The sequence below is a fragment of the Andrena cerasifolii genome, chromosome 13, assembly GCF_050908995.1.
Source record: "Andrena cerasifolii isolate SP2316 chromosome 13, iyAndCera1_principal, whole genome shotgun sequence".
Classification (NCBI taxonomy): domain Eukaryota; kingdom Metazoa; phylum Arthropoda; class Insecta; order Hymenoptera; family Andrenidae; genus Andrena; species Andrena cerasifolii.
This window is the reverse complement of record NC_135130.1, coordinates 9,432,776-9,453,038: the sequence shown is the minus strand read 5'-3', so window position 1 is coordinate 9,453,038 and position 20,263 is coordinate 9,432,776. Positions and strand designations below refer to the sequence as shown.

The 20,263-nt window shown below is 45.9% G+C and overlaps 1 protein-coding gene across 3 annotated transcripts in view; it reads right to left on the bottom strand.

Moving 5' to 3' along the window:
• Nucleotides 1-20,263, bottom strand: part of Gaba-b-r2 (gamma-aminobutyric acid type B receptor subunit 2) — a 93,768-nt gene that overhangs the window by 55,838 nt on the left and 17,667 nt on the right. For all 3 annotated transcript variants that reach the window (XM_076825392.1, XM_076825390.1, XM_076825391.1), the window contains one exon: nt 13,465-14,685. In XM_076825392.1, coding sequence (XP_076681507.1) covers nt 13,465-13,779 — 315 coding nt within the window. In that variant the 5' untranslated portion in view covers nt 13,780-14,685. The remainder of the gene's footprint in view (nt 1-13,464; nt 14,686-20,263) is intronic.

Sequence of the window (20,263 nt, the reverse complement as noted above, 5' to 3'; positions counted from 1 at the left end):
GACCGAACCTCTCGACGGGGTTGAACTTTCAAATTCCATCGCAAACATCTCACCCCCGCTCGCAACGGGAGCAGAGGGAGCAGAGCCACAGGGACGGTAAAGAGTCGTTATAGAGTCCAAGAGACAGCCGCTGGCCAGCGATGGGCAATCGTTTCTCTTTGGTCCAAGCTTACGAACAATCCATTTATATGAATTGACCCAAGTAATGGCTCCGGCAGCATTCTTCCCGGTCACTTTACCGCCGCAACTGTAACGGTTGCTGGAAAGATTTAAATCGTCCCAGAGCTGGCCGAAGTTGCAAGACTTTCCGGTCCAATTAAGCCAGCCGGGTGATTGGAGATCACACGAGAGATCAAGGGCTGCTAATTTCCAGCAACGTTCAAAGCAATTTGAAAGTTTCGTTCCGCGTTCGAAGCGATTCGAAGGGTTTCCGTGCCATCGCTAGGCTGCTCGACCGTGAACGGGAACGTGTCCTCTTCCTCTTCTCGTCGCCCTCCATCTCTCTTCGACTCTCTTCGGCTCTCTGCCCTCTGTATCTCGGCTCGAGTGCTATTTGCTGAAATCTTAGCGCCGGCTATCCGGACTCCAGGAGTTACAGCTTTTCGACCAAAAGCTCCAGCGCATACTTGCATAAAGTGCGCGATCCAGGAGAGATCATTAATCACTTGCTCCCTGCGGACGATAACGATACGAAAGGGTTTTTGCGTCGGGTGATCACCTCCCGACGCGACGTTTCGACCGAGTCCTCGCTCGGTAAGTATCGCCGCTGAATCGTCAACAAAGATATGAGAGAGGGTTCAAAGATGGCTCGGAGAGGGCCCGGATGGCTCGCAGTCTTTTATAACGAGCTACCAGCGACAAATTGAACGGGTACCTTCAGCCCGTCGGACTTTAAAAGGGTCGTACTTGAAAGATTCACGTCGTAAATCACTACGCGCTAGCCGAGGCTATGCAATAATCGCCTCGGGTAAAAAGGCAAGTACAATACCGTGCAACTGTTCGATACCGCGATATTTCGAATACTCGAAGGACGGCGGCTCTATCGATCGACAAACAAAGCGTCGTTTCACTTGTCCTTTCGACAGATGGACAATAAATTACTTTCGTTGAAAAGAAAACGGTGGTAGGAATTGCGTGGTCTGGAATTACTTCGAGCATACTAATTGTTGCATCATCGGATCCCGCACGGTTGCAAAGATACTCGTTTCGGTATCGTCGGTATCGCAAGGGAAAGAGGAAGAGGTGAAACGGGAAGGCGGTGAAAAACGTGCTGCCCGGAGCAAGGCACTTGTTGGGAGAAGCTAGAAAGAAGATAGAAATCTTTGTCTCAAAGAAATTACGTTAGCTCGCCGTAACGACCGTGATTGCTCGAATCAAGTGCTTTCTTCCTTCTCCTTGCTCCGCGATAACCGTTGGCCTCGGGACACGATAAATTGTCCCGGTGTTTCGACGCGTCGATCGATTCCAACTTAATTAATCGCAACTACATTATCCGCAGACGCTTGGCTTAACGGATCACGCCAGCAAAGAAAATATTGCCTAAAGTCACGTGCTCTCGCCGACTTCACCTAGTAAACACCCAGATCAAACCTAATAGATTTTCCAGCCGATTCTCTCTCTCTCTCTCTCTCTCTCCCTCTCTCTCTCTTTCTCACTGGCTGAATTTAAACATTCGAAAGACGCCAAGAAAGCTAAGGAAACCACTATCCTCTCCCTAACCCCCGACGAATAAATCAAACCCCCAATTCGGCCAGATTTTTGCTGCTTGGAAGAAAGAGACTATGGAAATCTACGATTACTCGTGTAATTGTAAAACGCTGAGGAATACGGAGAGACCGCAAGGGAATGGTAAATGATCCGAGCAGGGAGTTGCGGTTGGTCGAGAGCGTCTAGGAGCAGAGCCGGCCGTGCCAATTTAATACTCTCGTCAACGGTTGGACACGTTATGATTAGCTGGCGAAGAGTTATCATTATCGCTATTATCGTCCGGCAACTTTGGCTCTCTCCATTACAGCTAATGAGATTTTCCGCGCCGACATGGCTGGCAATTTAACTTAGACGGCTGCTCGATTAACACGATTGATTAGTGCTCGATTAGCGGCATGAGATCGACCGCGGGCGCATCTTGGGATGGACTGGGACTTTTGTCAATAGTCAATAGTCGAGAGGATTCCCCTCGGGCGCCAGCTTCTCGAGAGGCAGGGATTAAACTGCGAGAAGAAAGGCGAGAGAACATCCTTCGCAAAGGGGATAACGAAAAATTATTGGGCCAAGATGGGGAAGAAGGGAACGGAGGGAGCTATAAAACACAGAGACGAATAAACTTCTAGCGTCGAGGAGAGGAGGGATGGTGGAATGGCAAATTGCCGGGCGTGGAACACGATACATTATGCACAGAATATGTATGCACTCGTACATACACGATGGGGGAAAAACGACTGCATTAATTGTCCCCGCTACCTTCCGCTGATAATTCAATTTACGCTGGACTAAATTATAACGAACGATACGTATCTACTTGCTTATTCGAAAGTGCCGAATAATAACCGCTATTACAGGCGGGAGAGCTGGTTGCGAATGGAGAACACGAATTCGCGAATGTGTGGGCTGATATTCTAGTGCATTCGAAAGCGGAACGATCGAACAACGTGTAATTAATTGTGTTCGATCCGTAGTTGCTAACGAGCACCGTGGCAAGAGCGTGGTCGAGTGTTGATAGAAATTCGAGTGCTGAAATTCTCTTCTTTTCGTAACTCTCGCAAACGCTACGAGGAGAAGCCTGCTTCCAGGATTTCTAGTGCATCGATCGTTATCGAACAACAGATGAAGCTTCAAATATCCCGAATTTGTATCAAAATTGTTTAAAAAAAAAACATGAGGAAAAACTGTCTATCCAAAGCTGCGGCCTTTATTCCTAGATAGGTATTTGAAAAGCATAAAGGCTAGGTTGGGCAAAGATACGCGTTTCTAACTTCACGCTCGAAAGAAAGGTCTCATCACGTACACCCTCCCCCTTTCTCCTATCTGTGGCAAAAGGAATGCCTCTCCCGCGAGAGGGACGGCAGAAATCCCCTTTCGATCGTTCCATCAAACTGCCTTCAAATGATCCGATCCTCTTGCGGCCGTGAATGACTTTCCAACGAAAACTTATTGCCCGAACGTCTATTTCGGCTGCCAGCCCTGTTCCCACCGCCTACGTAAGTACCTATATATTATCCCACGTATCTACATCAGTGTGGCGAGAAGATTTCAACGGCTAGGCTCCGAATCGAATTTCGTCCACGCAGAATTGTCCGTTTGATTGCGTTAATTTTTGCGACGCGATAATGAAGCTTTCCCCCCGAAAAGCGAGAGAGGCAGGAGGGATGCAATTAAAAATAGGTATTGGAAAGCCAGTTTCGCTTTGATTCCCTGCGGGGCTTTCCGCGCATATTCATTTCGATTCATACGTATTTTCCGTCTTGAATCCAAGTTATCGAAAGCTGTGGAAATTTGTCGAAAGCTGGCTGCAAACACTGGTTACGTCTTGAGACGATAAAGTTGCAGATAGGATCAACTACCCGCGAAGATGGAAAAAGCGTGATTCTCTGGTGGTTGGTGATTGACTGTTCGGCAGTGGAATCGCATTTACGGATTAGATTACAGCAGAAGCAAATTTATCTTACAGGAAAGCCAGTCGCCCTGAAACTTTTGACCGACGATGTACATAGAATATATACTCGTATCTGCACATAGATACGTAGGTGCATGCATTTAAAGCGCATCCGGCGGATCAAGTTCTACTGGTTCGCAACGTGTAATCGTGTTACCGTTGTTATTGTTGCTTCTGCAGCTTCCTGTTTGTATCGTGCCCGCGTGAATTAAGCACTCTGCGTCTGCATGCTTAATGTGCACCGCTGCATGCGCCGTGTGCCGCTTTCCTTTAATCAAAATTCCATCTCCTTTCACGGCTTCCTCGGGGGGGGAGAACATTAAACCGATCAGACATCCTTTCGATCCAACAAAGATAACTCTGCCTTCTGTAACAGCGTTTTTCTTCAGCGGAACCAGCAGAGAAATCGAACACGAGAGCGAGCAGGAAAACGAGAACGAACGGAGAAAAGCGCTAGAATTTCGCAGCAGTGGAGAGCTACGTGTTTACGCTTCTTTCCGCCTCGGCCAATCCTAACTTAATCCGGACACTTTCTAAGCTTTTGACTATGAAACGGTAAACAGAGTTTCCTTTTGCTCGAGCGCAAGCTTTCACGGGAGTAGTCGCGTGGGAAAGTTGATTTTCGCAGAGCGACCAAACTCCAGCACGTTTAAGGTTTAAGGGAACGTTTCTCCCTGCCCTCTTCTCCTCCCTTCGTTTTTCTCCCCTTTAATGACCGCGGCCGGTTAACATTTCTCTCCGCCAATAAAATTCCGGACAACCGCGGTAATTCCGCTCAATTCCTTGCGTTTAGAGTTATCCCACGCGAGAACCGAATTACGCGAGTGTGCCTAATTTCTCGCTGGCGCGACCAAGGCCCGTTTCGCTTGACCGTTTGTCCAGCGGTTAAAGTTACCGGAGGCAAGAGTCGGTCGATTTATCCGCGCCGAATAGCTGTGGGTGCGAAAATTTCACTAACAAATTTCGATGCTCGCGAATTAACAGCGGTAACGCCACCGACCCAGCTAGCTGGGACAGGTAGTTTTTGCGGTAAACAGACAATTATATTAGCGGGTTTACTCGGCCGATCGATACTGCACAGTGCACAGCCACCTTGCGAGTCAAGGTGAGCTTTCGCTCCCTCGCGTCTCTCCTTTCCCCTCTCCCGTTTTCCATTTTCCTCCGCGCCTTCGCGTACCTTGCCTTCGACTCTGCCGACCCTTCCTCAACCCCGCTGTCGCTCCAAATATCGCGAAACTCGTTTAACTATGAATCCTGCGAATCGATTAGCGGCTAAACGAGTAAATGAGTAAACGAGTAGGCGAGCGAACGGGTAAACGAAGGAAGAAAGGTTGCCGAGCGGGAGAGAAGAGGCTCCTAAGTAGTCCCGTGCCGCGTGCGCCGCCCTTTCATCAACGCGCGGCGCGATTTATCGGCGAGGATGATGCTCGAGCTTCTCCAATAGGCGAACCGCTATTATTGGTCGACGAAGCTGTAGGTCGCGATTATCTGCGGATCGATCACGCCTCGCACCCAGAACGGTCCCCCTGTTCTTCCACATCGCGTACTACCCTCTGCCTTCTTCCAGCTGTCAAAGATTTTCGGATCGCGCCGCGCTCGCTGCCCGCACCCCGACGCACCCCACTTTCATCGGCCCCTAAAAATTATAGCACGCGGCACAACGTGACGTGCATTTCAGGCTCCCACCGTTGTCGAACCTCTTCCAATCTTCTGACGCGCGAGCCAACTCGTCGCACACACCCGCGCGTCATTCCGATTCGTTTCGCGGCACAATTTGCAGGGAAAGGTGGCAGAACGGAGAAAACACCCCGAACAAACTGACGGCGCGGTGCAGCGAGTAGCCACCTACATAATTATGATTTGTCGTCGTGATTTAGCGATGTTGGTGGGCGTTAACTTTCCGACGCAACGGTTCAACTTCTAATTTATTACAATACTCCACTGTAGACTTGCTAAACGAGTTGGTCGCTGTATAAACTTCTATAGTTTCCCCTGGTTAATTACCGAAAGACTTGCGCGCGATTTCCGGCTCTCGCCCTCACCTCCGGCGAATTCATCGCTGCCGCGCCGCCAGTGAACTTGCAGCCGAAACCTTCCCATTAGAGCCTTCGAGATTTCAAATACACTTATTCCTCGTCAAACGAGCTACGCGCCCAGAAGAAATATGTTCGAGCAAGCTTTCACATTTCCATTTCCATTCTCGCGCAGCGGGGGAACTTTTAAACGCTCTCGCGTAATTCCGTCGCGCGTAACAGCGCGACTTTTAGGTGTCCGTAGCGTAATTCCCTTAAATTTCCTGGAATTAATGGAGCGCAAAGGTAATAGGATTTAGGCCAGCCAAATACGGAGAAACGTATTTCAATGCGCCACGTGCGCCAAAGCACTATTGCCGTTCGCGTACATCGATTTAGGTGTTTCCCATGCAAAAGCTACATGCATAGCCATTGCGGCTTAATGGAGTAACAACTCGCGACTAAGTTACGATAGGTATTCAAGTGGTTTCGCACGGTCGTCGCGATTTTACAAAACGTTCGCTCCGTCAAAGGACGAAACTCCTCTATTTCCTGCGAGTCGCCCGGCGAGCTATCATCCGTGGCTGGAGAACCGTGAATCGATAACGGGCAATCAGGAATCGGGAATAATTAGCAACGAGTGTTTACGACGCGAATCGTTTACCTACTCCACTTGGAAAGCTCCCTCCGCTCGACAGCGTCTGACTACGTAGGTAGGTATTACTTTTGCTCCGCTTGAGCCCCCGCGGCAAAGGTGCGCGGCAAATCGCTAATCGCAATCAAGACTGCAGGCGCGCGTCAAATCAATCGCCAACGCCGACGGAGCAAACAGCGATTTCCGCGGCAAAAACAATCGTAATTCGTTTTCGATAATTGAAATGGGGTTTTGCACCGTTTGCGTTGCCGACGGTTCGGCGAACCCATCGCGATCGTTTTAAATCGTCGGTGTCGCTTTAAAATATTAAACTCGATATCCCGGGACATACTGTAACATGAAATCGAGCAATCTTATCGATACTCGACGTTTCCACGACTCTCGGCTCTTGTAAAATGTTCCTCTTTCTTCCACCTCTGATATTACATCCGTGGCATATTTCATTTGAACGCGATTTTAGTAAATAACTTTCGAGGAGATCCGTCGCAAATGGGATTCCCTGGTTTTCCCATTCGTCTGCTCCCGTGCACCTCGACAAGCAGGAAACGCGTCTTTTCGAGAATCGCTAACTCAGTTCGCGCGGTAATACATCTCATTCATATTTTCAATCTGAAAGCGTCTATTTAGAGTTTAGAGCGAAGCCATTGATTTCAGATACGAGACGGGGTATTTATAACGCAGGTATCGTTCGCCTCGAACGCGCATCTAATGCGCGTTACCAAAGAATGCGGACGAGGCCTTTCAATATTTCCTCGTGCGCCAACCTTTCGTTATAATATTACCTACACACCTACGCATCCGCATAAACGCGGATCCTTGGATTTTGTGGCACTATAAATAAATTAACAACGAATAATGTCGGTTGGACGCGATGGAGATGGGATTGCAAATGAAACGGAAAACGAGGCAGGAATTTTTTTCATTCTCGAACGATTGAAGGATTTGCGTAAAATGGACGGGACGGATCGAAGCGGATGAACTTTTCGAGACGAATCGGGCGGGGGGGGGGGGGGTGTTTTTTTCCCCTCTTTGAGCCGATAGGGCGAGACAAAGCTCCGCGCGAAAAGGACACTGCGCTTGCACCTAGGCGATGGCGATGCGCGATCCATTACCCGTTAAAGCTGATTTATGACGTTTCCATGAAGCTGCGCCGTCCGTTGAGAGGGATTCGCCGTTTCTCTGTTTGAAAAATGAACGCAGACAGAGTGTTCCGAGTTAATTAGTGGAACGTCAAACGATTCACCGCGACGCGCGCGTGTTTAACGTTGACAAAAACGATGCCGTCCCGAGAATTAAATTGGAATAGAGTTCGGTTATTCGTTTGCGCGGACATAAATCTGCTCCGAATGAAAATGTTTTGAAAACCGTGCAATTAACGAATTATTGTCGTCCTGCCGCGCCAGCCGGGAATCGGTGTCGACGGCGCGCTAAACGACACGGTAAAGCTTCAACCGTGGAACAAGCGTTAAGTGCTCTTTCTTTCCGATCGATTAACATCGTTACCGGACCCCCGCCGATTATTTTCACCGAAGACGTACAAAGTCCCCAGAACGATTCGATGCACAATTTTCTCTCTCGAAGTAGGTACGTACCGCATACAATTAAGGAAAACGATTGCCAGGCGATTGATAGAATCGGTGGCATGCTTTCATAGCGAACTCTGCCAACAGCGATCGATCCTCTGCCATCCGACTTCTATATTCTGTGTACGTGTGCGATAGATTTATGCTATATTTAACATTTACTCGACAATCTTCACCGTTCGGATAATCTGTGGATTATTTAATGCTTTCCCCACTTTCGCTTTCGAAAAAGCTGTAATTAAAAAGACGCGTAGCGAAGACAACTATAGTTAACGCGGTCGTTTATGCTCAAAGTATCTAGAATCGGAAGCACGAACGCTTGGAACCATTCTCTCCGATCGAACAGACATTGTTTCTTCTATCAAACATTCCAGCCTCTTATTTGAATTAAATGGGTTATTCAAAGGACCCCCGTCAAAGGGGCGGCTCCGAGACCCACTTTTGCGTCACTACTCTCCGTGGTGTTTCTGCTTTTTGCGAGGGTGCGTTTTGTTCCTGAATTTCATTGTAATATTTCTACGCCCCCTGTTTGGACCAGCTGATCTTCGCGCAGGAAAGATAGGATAAGAAATTCGTCCAACTTTCTTTTACCAAGTGAAACGGTATTTTCCTCCGTAGCCTCGATTTTAGTGCTATTTTACGAGGCACAGTTTCTTCGAGACCTACTAACCCATATCCTTAAAAAAGCCGAACGTGACCAAATGGGTCCATAGCTCGTATGGATGTGGCTTCGATATATCCGATATATTCGATATATCGATCGGGGCGGCGGAATTTAAAAAATTGATTGCCACGATCGCGGCTGAATACCTATCAGCGGAATATTAAGACCGACCTTTCGATCGAAGGAGCGGACCTATACATAGGCGCGTATAGCTACGTAGGTATACCTATATTCCGTCACATTCGTATTCGTCTTCATTTATCCGTTCAATTTCTATGTGGCTGCCAAATATAAGTCGCCGCGCCTCAACGATTCGTTTCGCACAAAAGGAAATTTTCAGAGCAGATGGCAATCGCATTGTAACGGTGGAAATTGAATTTCGCGCAGCTAGGTACTTAATTGCGCGCGTAAAGGGGCAAAGTTTCGCCGATTAATGCAAACAACATCCTTCAACGTTGCTGCAGGTTTCGACGCCCGTGTAGAATTACATGCACATACATTAAGCGTCCTCGGCGATCAGTTTGTGCTTTGGAAACGTGAACCGTTACAGAAGACAGCAACGCGATACAGGAGAACGCGAGAGCTCGCTGGACTTTGAACGCTGAAGGAAGCAACGAACTACCAAAATCCCTGATATCAGCAGAGTTCGCTTCCCCTTGGACACGCGAGACTTGTGAGAAATTACATTCCCCGGGGCAGTACTCGTTCATTTTAAAGCAGAACGCGAAGACGACGCGATTTAAACGACTGTGAGAATTAACTCAGCTGCCGTGCCCTCTGGATTCTTCACTGCCACTGGAATGACCGAAAGCCACGTAACCATGATTCGCCGATCAAAATGTAAATTCTCCTAGTTATTCCTGGCAATGTATTTTTGCATGTAGCGCGAAGCGTGGAAACCAAACGCGGCACGCACGATATAACCAATAAATTGATTTTGCCCGGAGAATCTGCATATACAATACCTACATAGTTACGTACATGATACGTACGTATCGCGGCGGAGTTCCACGCAACACATAACGTAGGGGAGGCCGGGGCTAAAAGTTCCGATTTCGATAAACCATAAAAATGACTGGAAAATAATGTAGTTATTCTCTTCACTATGGACTAATTTCTTGTTAAATTTATTATATCTTCTGATTTTAAGCTTGTGTTTAATATATTGTAATAGGTTTCCCATAGAAAGTAATTTATTTGTGGCTGATCGAAGCGGAACTTCTTACCCCTATATGGGGCAAGTTGTTATCGCATTGGGGTAAGTTGTTACTATGATATAAGAATTGCCTTTTAATGAAATATTTCATTTTCGAATGAAATAAAGCAGAATTTTATTAATAATGGTTATTTATGAAGGTTCGGACCAACAAAAATGTAATATCTTTAAAAGAAAACCAAAAGCGACAGTTTTTATTTATCTTTACGCATAACTTCGATCGAAGTCGTGTCCCTTTCCGCCTTTCATTCATATGTTCGCATCTTAAAGCACAGCGGAAACAATTTATACATTTGCGGTAGGTCTGTGACGATAGCACCCCCAAATTCGAATTTTTGGAAAAACTCAACGGCATTCGTTTGTCCATCGTTTGCCCATAAAAAATTTTTTTTTGCCCACCCTCCAAAAAAAAGTTATGAATAAAATAAAAAATTTGTCTTCATCACACATCATGAATGCATTTCAATTTTTTAATAGAAGGATACGAATGTACCCGACTTGGTCACGTTTGCCCACTCTCAGATTTCATTTGACCACCCTCCAGAATTTAAATAAAAAATAAAAACCGCGAAAACATGGGTATAGATGAAGCGATCGCGTTAAAGTTCGATTATTCTCGAAAATATTATCAAAATCTTTCTTTCAACGGTGCAGTTCGTTAGTTTAGATGTAGAAGAGATTTGCCCATGCATTAATTTCGTATGCCCACCCTCAGAATCGAATTATTAATGAAGATAGCCAAGAAGTGCGGTACCCGTTAAAGCGATCGCGTTAAAGTTCGATTTTTCTGGAAAATATTATCAAAATCGTTGTTTCAACGATGCATATCGTTTGTCCAGATGTAGAAGAGATTTGCCCATCCATTAATTTCGTATGCCCACCCTCCAGAATCGAATTATTAATAAAGATAGCCAAGAAGTGCGGTACCCGTTGAACCGAATACCTTTCCGTTCGTTTTTTCCCGAATGAATTATCAAAATCAATTGTACTTACCGTAAAGGTTGAAGGTGTTTGGTGACATGTTATCCAAAAAATGTTGCACACACTTCTTTCTCACTTTATTGGAACGACACTTAAATTTGTATCGCTCATCGAACACTTCACACTTTTCACACATCTGCAGCATGTGCAGAATAACACCAGAGTGGTTTTCTAGTCATTTTTCACTAATTACCGCAATGATATCGCACAACGGAAAATAATATAATCTCACAGTTACTTCACGAACCGTAAATGAATGCACGGTCTCGCAAGAGTTGCGTCCGAACTCTGTAGACCGACTGACTTTCGTGCGTCGTTGGAAGGAATTCGAGGGTATCGCAGACATCTGTTTACGTTTCGGCACGTTCGATGACGACACGCAGTGTTGATACCCTAAAGGGTAGCAGCGCCGAGTGCCACTGCCGAAACGTAAACAGATGTCTGCGATAGTCTCGAATTCTTTCCAACGACGCACTTCTTGGCTATCTTTATTAATAATTCGATTCTGGAGGGTGGGCATACGAAATTAATGCATGGGCAAATCTCTTTTACATCTAAACTAATGAACTGCATCGTTGAAAGAACGATTTCGATAATATTTTCTAGAAAAATCGAACTTTAACGCGATCGCTTCACCTGTACCCTTCTTTTCGAGGTTTTTATTTTTTATTTAAATTCTGGAGGGTGGGCAAATGAAATCTGAGAGTGGGCAAACGTGGCCAGGTCGGGTATATTCGTATCCTTCTTTTAAAAAATTGAAATGCATTCATGATGGGTGATGAAGACAAATTTTTTATTTTGTTCATAACTTTTTTTGGAGGGTGGGCAAAAAAAAATTTTTTATGGGCAAACGTGGGCAAACGAAGGACAATCATTTCCCACCGACAAATCATTAAAATGTTTTCATGGGGGTGCTGATGCAAATTTTTTTTTGCCATAATTTTTTTTTGAAGGGTGGGCAAACGAAATTTTTTTATGAGCAAACATGGGCATACGATGAACAAACGAATGCCGTTGAGTTTTTTTAAAAAATCGAATTTGGGGGTGCTATCTTCACAGACCTATTTGCGGCGGGGCAAGTTTTTACAGTACAACGTGCCCCAAGTCACGGTAACAACTAGCCCCTACCGACAAATGTAGCAATTTCAAAGACTATTCTGCTTATACATGTATTCAAACGATAAACACTATTACACCATGTTCTTAAATGTCATTTGATCCATAAGAACGATTCAATCTATAATATCGACGTTAAATAATTGAAATAGACCAAAAAGTAATGATAGACAAATTTTTACTTATCTGGTACGCGACTAATAGGTCCTTGCTTACAACCACACAATTCGCTGTCGCGGACGCTATTAAAGTGGGCGACAGAGTGGCGTGATCAACTCACACGGAAAAAATAATTTAAAGTACAACGCTCTTTTTATTTTGAAGATAGAGCCGTCGGAACAACTTACCCCCGGAACTTTTAGCCCCGGTCTCCCCTACACATCTGTATGAATATGCATAAGAAAAGTAAATCAAACGGGTAAGAATGCCCGGGGCGGTTAATTTTAATCACATAAATTAAACGAGCTGAGGAATTGCTCGACGAGGATCCAGAGTAGATAATTGAACAACTCGATTGAAATCCCGTTCGGTGCTTTTAAAACGATCGAGTGGCATGGATGACGCAAGAGGGAGATTCGTAAAACGTTGGGAAAGCGGCGATAAAAATTAAAAACGACATTCCCGCGGACCGTAATTGTAAGTTTGAAGATACCGTTCCGTGCATTCTCGTCTAGCTTCACGCTTAATTACCCGTTACCTCGGGGGGGACCGTTTTATCTTGCGAATGCGAGACGGAAACTACAATAACGTTAAGTTGCTATCGCGGGCGCCTGACCTACGGCTGACTTATACTACTTCACTTGAGCGCAACTTTCAGATAGAGAAGCCGAGTGAAAATTGGCGACAACTATGTGTATTGAGTGCAAAGTAAAAATGCATCGGGGGAGGCCGTGATGGCACTCGTGTGATATTATAGTAAACGTGAGAAGGCCGATTGTATAGCAATTTCGTAGGCGATGGAGGAGATGCTATCTCAAGAGGATGAATATATACAGTGGCTCGCATTAATATTCGCACACTTTTTAAAATCGCATAACTTTTTTAGAATTGGTCCAAACAACTTAAGTTTTTTTGAGAAGCTAGAAGGATTAGTTTGCTAAATAACGTATTTGGTCGTTTTGAAAAAAAATGTATTTGGTCGGAATAGCGAAAATCGCTGATTTCGGGAATTTTCGCGATTCTCGACCTTATTCTGCGATCTTTAAACGTTTGTAGCTCGGAGCAACGTTAACCGATTTTCATGAAATTTTAGGCACGTATACAACTTACTGCAATCTACAAACGAGTTTTTTTTTTGAATTTTCATTATAAGCTCACAAAAAAAAGTTTAAAAATCGACCTTTACTATTCTTTTTGCTATTCCAGCCAAATACATTTCTTTTCAAAACGACGAAACGCGTCAGTTAGCAAACTAATCCTTCTAGCTTCTGAAAAAAACTCAAGCTGTTTGGACCAATTCTAAAAAAGTTATGCGATTTTAAAAAGTGTCCGAATATTAATGCGAGTCACTGTATGTACATCGTACGCATAAGAGAGAAATGAGAGACAAGAATAATTGTAAGATTCGTAAGAAGGGCTGACTCACCTCGGTGTCGTTCCACCACATGTGCAACCGGTAGTTCCTGAGCACGGATGGGTCCTCGTTGATGTGATCCACTGCGAGCTTCACCGAAGGCATAACACCGCGGCCGACGTGGCTCTCCGGTACGTCGTTGCCGTACGGGAAGAATCCAGCAATGTAAACGTCTCGCCTCTTCACACCGCCGAGGTTTATCGGCTTCTGTCCGCCGCAGGTCAAAATTCCCTCCAGCCATAAGACAGAGGCGCACATATAAGCGGTCGCCAGCAAACGACGCCAGCATCGCTGCCGAAATCTCCTCGGAACCGTGGCGCCCGTCATATTTTCCTAACACGCTTTTTCTCTTCCTCTACCGACGATCTACCGATTACTCATTGACACTTTTAATTGGCTCTATCTAGTCGCTCGCGCTAGATTACTCGCGTGGTAATCTTGCCACTTCTCACCGCGCGTGTATACGCGGGCATCGCGAAAAGGGCCGCGTGCCGCTGCTTAAATTTAATTTTGCGTCCAGGCTTAATTGACTGTATCGAATCGACTACGACTACGCCTTCATGTTACGTACTCCCCTCGGTTCTTTTTCGTTCTTCTCCGTCCTTCGCGGATCTTCTCCTCCGAACGCATTGTCCTCCCTCTTCCTTACGGCAACGCTCGACTTCGGTGTGAAGTGTGCTCGCGCGACAACCCCCGCCCCCCTCCCCCGTTTAATTCGCCGCGCTACTCATCACTTTACCATCCGATGCTGCTCTGGTCTGTTCTTCTTCTTATTCTTCAGTAATTACCATTTCTTAAGAAATACTATTTTATGTCTGTGCACTTAAGGTGTCTATGCTTCTCCATCCGCTTCAGCTTCCCCCGACACAACTCCATTTCCATCTGTTCCTTCGAGCGTGCACGAGTGCCAGCAAAACAATCGACTCAACGATACTTTGTCGTGCTATTCTACGACAAGAACCCGTTGCGGACAATCCTCCGAAGCACGATAATGGCCGCAGCAGGCTATCGAGGATGATTTCGTGCCGTTTCCCTCGCGACGCATTCAACGATCGTGGACAACGCTAACTGCCTAAACTTTTGATAGTGTAACAAACAACGTTCCTTTCTTTTCCGTCGCGGCGATACCTCGGCCTGCCATTATCTCTAAGATATCGTTGCTTTATCCCCGACTTTCATCGCTTGATCATCCTTGATTGACGACGCGACCGACCAGTGATCTCCCAGCTGCATCTGCAACGAAAAATCGCAGTGACCGCGTTAGAGAGACAGAGAGGCAGCAGCGATCGAACAGGAGAGTCAGGGAATATGTTATCTCTGGATTGTGTAATCCGTGTGGAACGCCACAACGATAGTTTCTACAAATAACACGGACAAATACCGTTGGTCCGTTTCCCTAGAATCCCGACCGTTATTCGATAATTCTTGATTAATGGTGAATGAGCATCGTTAATCAGTAATTAAACCGTGCAGCTGGCCGCGAGTGAGGAGCACTGATATCCGCTTCAGCATTTACCATACCCAGCAGACCCATTCGGGTTTCGTCTCCGGAGAGAATGCATCTATTTGGTGGAAGTTGGCATATTAATTCCAATATGAAGCGCAGACGCTACCTCTAAGGATTTCATCATTCCGAATGGAGCGGTAGCAAAGCTAACATTGTGACTGGAAACTAGACAACCCGCGGTTATCGTGCAGACGAATTTCTCGCGTAAATCTGTTCCGTCCGACGAAACGATGCTCTCCAACGAGCAATCGACAGTTGTTGTCGACGGCGTCGTCCGCATTAAAGCCGATTCTTCTCTTCCACGAAACGTGGGCGACGCGACAGCCAGCGTTTTTGGAAACGGCAGCCGAGGCGCCGAACTCTTTGGAACGGCGAAAATAAGAGAAGGAATATCGATGAAAGAGCCGTCACGGCCAGCGGAGACTGGATGCCAACGGCGGACGTTATAAAACCCGAAGCGACGTTACATTCGATAATTTTCCAACTAGGTCAAACGATATGAATTTTCCGATTGGCACAATGGCAGTTGGCACTCTGGCGTTCGTTGCGTCGAAATATTTCGATTACACGCGAATAACGATGGGAAATGATCATGCGTGTTAAATCTTTCAGCAAAAATAACGCGCTCGAGATTTTCCACGGTGACTTCATTCCCCTCGCTGTTCTCATCCGAAATATTTCCCGAATCGGCCAAACGAAAGACTTATTTCAACCGTGAAAAACGTAATATTCTATCCGTACCCAATGCTCATACACCACGCGCGACCAAACTCGTCAAATTTATGTAAAATTAAAAAAAAAAAGGAAAGCATGCCTCTCGCAACGTATCGAGAAATGTATTTCCCGAGAATTTTACAGCTTCTCGTCGGTACGAGCCTGTAATGAACTTTTCTCATTAGAGCTAAGTGGTATTCGATGCCGGGAACGCACCTGTCTGACCATTTATCGACTAATACTACTTATCAGCGCGAACCTTCCACAGTTCCGCCTTGTAATCGTTGTTGATCTCTACGATCCTCTCGCAGGTATCTATAACCCGTAATTTCTGAAGCACGCTGTCGCATATTCTTATAGAAAACGGGGGCACCGGGGGCAAATTCGAGGGCTAAACCAGAAAGAGGATAAGAACGGATAGAAGTTTGAGATCAGTTTGCTGGAAGCTGGTACTTGACCGGAACACTCGAGTCGATGAACTTGGGATGATCGTAAAGTTAAGTGTCCGGAACCTCTAAACCTTAAGTACCCAATTACAATAGCAGCAGCTGTCGATAACGTTCCCTTACAATGGAGGACATTGTCCGCTCCGAGAGACACTTGTTTCGAACGATGAGATATCGCCAACTCGCGATATTAAATGTAGAGTGGTGGAGTCATCGTCTGATTGTGTACACGCGGATACCACACCCGTTGCTTTCATTGCACAGATTTCCCGAAATTCAGGTGGAAATTCAAACTCGACCAGACGCATACCTACGTAAGTAGATAACTACCGCGCGTTGCGGCTACTCGCCACTGGACCTAAAGTTTTCAAGTTATTTTAGCAAGTGTGTTGCCGCCTTTCGCTATCCCGCATCCATATGACGCGATTAATCCTCCCTGGCTTGAGAAACGTCGGGAGGATGCATCAGCAAATTACGAATTATTTTGCAACGTGCACGGATCGACGAGTCAGCAGCCGGGCCAACTAACGCGGCCACTTATTTAGGCACGTACATTCCGACACCACGAAACAGAACTTTGCCTACGGAAAGATTAATAAATACTAGCTGGTTAGTGGCACGTACCCCGACAGTTTGAAATTGGGAAATTTCACCGCATAATCGCGATAGCTCTTTCATTGAAATAGTTTCAGGGCAACAGTTTGATATGGAAGAGCTGGGTAGACATTAATCGATGCAATGTCTAAGACGCTATCAGCAAAATGGAAGCTGCAAGCTGTCTGACGTTGGTCACGCGTCCGGTAATCTGGCATCTGTGTTACCGAATACGGGCCAGGCGTGTAAGTCGTTGCGGTGGCGATGTTCAGACGGGGCAGCGTAGGTAATTAGCTGCTGTTACAGGGTTAATTACGTAAAGAGGTAGTTAACAAACGATACAGGGGAATACAATGCGATGCCACGTAGGAGTGTATGTATTTGCGTTCCATTCAAATTTCAAGCACTACGAGCGAGAAAGAGTTGACCTTTTTAAATTCTTTCTCCACTTTCTTGATCGCGACTCGCGTTTTTTCACTCTCCAGTCTCCCCAATTAGCTGCTTCTCCCTTCTCCCTTCCCCCCCCCGCCTACCTGCCGTAATTCTAGATTCTTCCTTGATCGTCCACCTTACTCCTCTTAACAGCTTCTTTAATAATTCATCCCATCTTCCCGTACCTCCTACTTTTTCATCTTCCACCAACGTCTCCCGCGACGATCTCATTCCCTTATTACTTTCTTTAAAAGCTTCCTCGTCATTCCTCGCCCACGATTGTGCACTCGATTCCCTTGCTGCTCGCGCGCTCAAAACTGACCATGTATAATAGCTACCTGCGCTAAATTGCCGGGCTGCGATCCTCGAGCAAAGACAAGGAATCACGCGGGGAATGGCCAGGTTATCGAAATCGGACGCTTATCTGAAGTGCCTTTGCTCAATTTTCTTTCCGTTGCTCGTCTCGTCTTTGCGGAGTTAATTCGTTCTGCTTGCTTCTTTTATCGCAGCCGAGATTCAGGTTTTACTACGTCCTTGCAATTTGATTCCGCGTCCCCGTAGAATAGAAGCCGAGTTCTTCAGCGTCTTCTTCGGAAGATTCCTCTGGTCCCCAGTCGGATCGAGTCCCGTAACGACTGGCTTCTTCCATTTCTTCTTTCTACGCCAGCCATCGCCGAATCGAACGCCGAGTCCTCGCCCGTGTAGAAACCTTAGAAGGTCTCCTCAGGAGACGCGTTTGCCCAGCTGAATATTTGTATTTTCGATACATTTACGATGATTTCGTGGCCATTGTCTTTGCTCGTCACTTTTCGGTACCTATTACAGTGGAGGTCGGGTTTTCGTTCTGGATATTCAACAGATCCATGTTGGAATAGCGCGTCAACCGTTGTAAAGTCTGCGTGGAAATGGTCCGCGATACTAATGGCAGCCGCGGTTTCGCCAGGTGGCATTGACTGACGTCGCCACCGACCGGCCCGTTCACCACCGACAGAGAGATCACTGCAGGTTGCAATTCAGAGATGAAAATCGGTAGGCTGTGAATCGGGCAATGGTCGATTCGAGTAGACGGTCGCGACTGCCGATCAATAGTCCGGCGTGCGTCGATCAGCTGGGTCCACCAAGATCGCCGGTTTACACCCAACGCGGTGCGACGCGACGTTCCGAGTCAGGTTGACGGATCGTGTCAGTCTGTCAGATTCAGGAGCGGCGAGGGCTAACGTCCAACGATCGGATGTTCATCTTGTTAACCAGAGGGAGGTGTAATTTTAGAGGAACTCTTTAAGGGGTTGTACCTAGTCAAGAGGCCGAAAAGAGGCGAATGTTTGTGAATTTTTTTTGAAGAAGCGCAAGCGTATATTTTTACAGAAAATTTTGCACTTGAAAGAGCAACATTTAAGGAACATTCAGTAATTTTTTTGTTGAAAAATATTTGCGTTTATAATAAAAATACAATGGCATTCAAGGAGCCTTTTTAAAAACTGTGAGCAAGATATCTCGAAAACTACTGCACCGATCTTTCTGAAATTTTGTGGACTTCTTTTTTATATAAAAATCTACTGAATGGCGGGGGGATTTTTTCCCATTGTATAGTTTTGATTTTATCCACGAAAAACCGCCATTAGTGATAACCATGAAGCTAGGTTTCGTTGATATAATGGAAACGATACATTGAGAAAAAAAACTCCTTCCGTCATTCAGTAGATTTTTATATAAAAAATAAGTCCACAAAATTTCAGAAATATCGGTGCAGTAGTTTTTAAGATATCTAGCCCACTGTTTTTAAAAAGGCTTCTTGGATGTCATTGTATTTTTATTATAACCGTAAATATTTTTCTACAAAAAAAAATACCAAATGTTCTTTAAATGTTGCTCGTTTAAGTGCAAAAATTTCTGTAAAAATATACGCTTCCGCTTTTTCAAAAAAAAATCACAAACATTCGTCTCTTTTCGGCCTCCTAACTACCTATAACCCCTTAAAACAATAGTTTGACGGCTAATCGCGCTAACTTGTTGGATCGTTTAATAGTAGATTAGAGGAAGTGGCGGATGGCAAGCCGAAGTTGTTCGATCTGAATAGAAGGACCCTCTGCACACGAGGGAAACGAGACGAGCGATGAAAATATTTTGTTTGCCCGCCTGGATTTCTATAAAACCAATAGAACTGCGCGACACTTGGGTCCTCTCTTATCCCGCTCGCTGGAAACAACGTTGCTCCACCGAAAAGAATGTAAAACGACCGAAGAGCAGTTAACAAGGTTTCTGTAATGAATACCAATGCCGGAAGCAGAAAGGGATGCTGTTATTGCCTGTCTGTTCGTTAAACGTGGCCCATAACTCTAAATTTATCGGGTTGGAAAAAGCGAAGGGAGGGTACTGCATATTACGACGGCACCATGTTGGAGGTGGTTGGAGAGAGTGGTGGAAGCGGAACGGGCTGGCCCTCGATACTATGTACCCCTGAATAAACGGCGATCGGTGTAATCATTAATTTATCTATAATCTTCAATATTTGCACTGGGAGTGGACAATCTGCCTCGTTGCTCGGACGAGTAATCCAATCCATGGAAAATTTACGAGCAGATAGTCGATAGACCGGAAAATTGGATTATCCATAATATGAATTTCACCGTAGTGCCTTCCTGTCAGCGTCCGATTCAAATATTAATAAGGCGATACGCTATCCCCCCAACTCGTCCTCTCGTTTTCCGTTTCGGATTTTTCGTTCGGCACAGGTTTACGTTCACGTGCTAGAATCGCTAACGAGAGATACGGCAGAGAACGGTCTGATGTTATACTCGCATCAGCGTTCCAAGGAGTCACGCTATCGAGAAAGATAAACGGAAGAGGAACAGGGGGGGCAAAGTTTACTCTTACTTTCGACGGTGCTCGAGAAGCCCAGGCGGATCGCGGGGTAGGCGATTGATATTGGGATCGTTTGGTAAACGGCGGGAGCCGAGTCGGTCCAAGTAATAAGGGCTCATACAGTATTCATCGGTGACCATGTCGCGGCAAGGTTGGACCTTGGCATAGTGACATAATTCTCAACGGTTGTATCGCGCTACTAGCTAGTAACACGCTAGCCAGCCTGTGGTGACCGTGAGTCTTGGCTGAAATAACC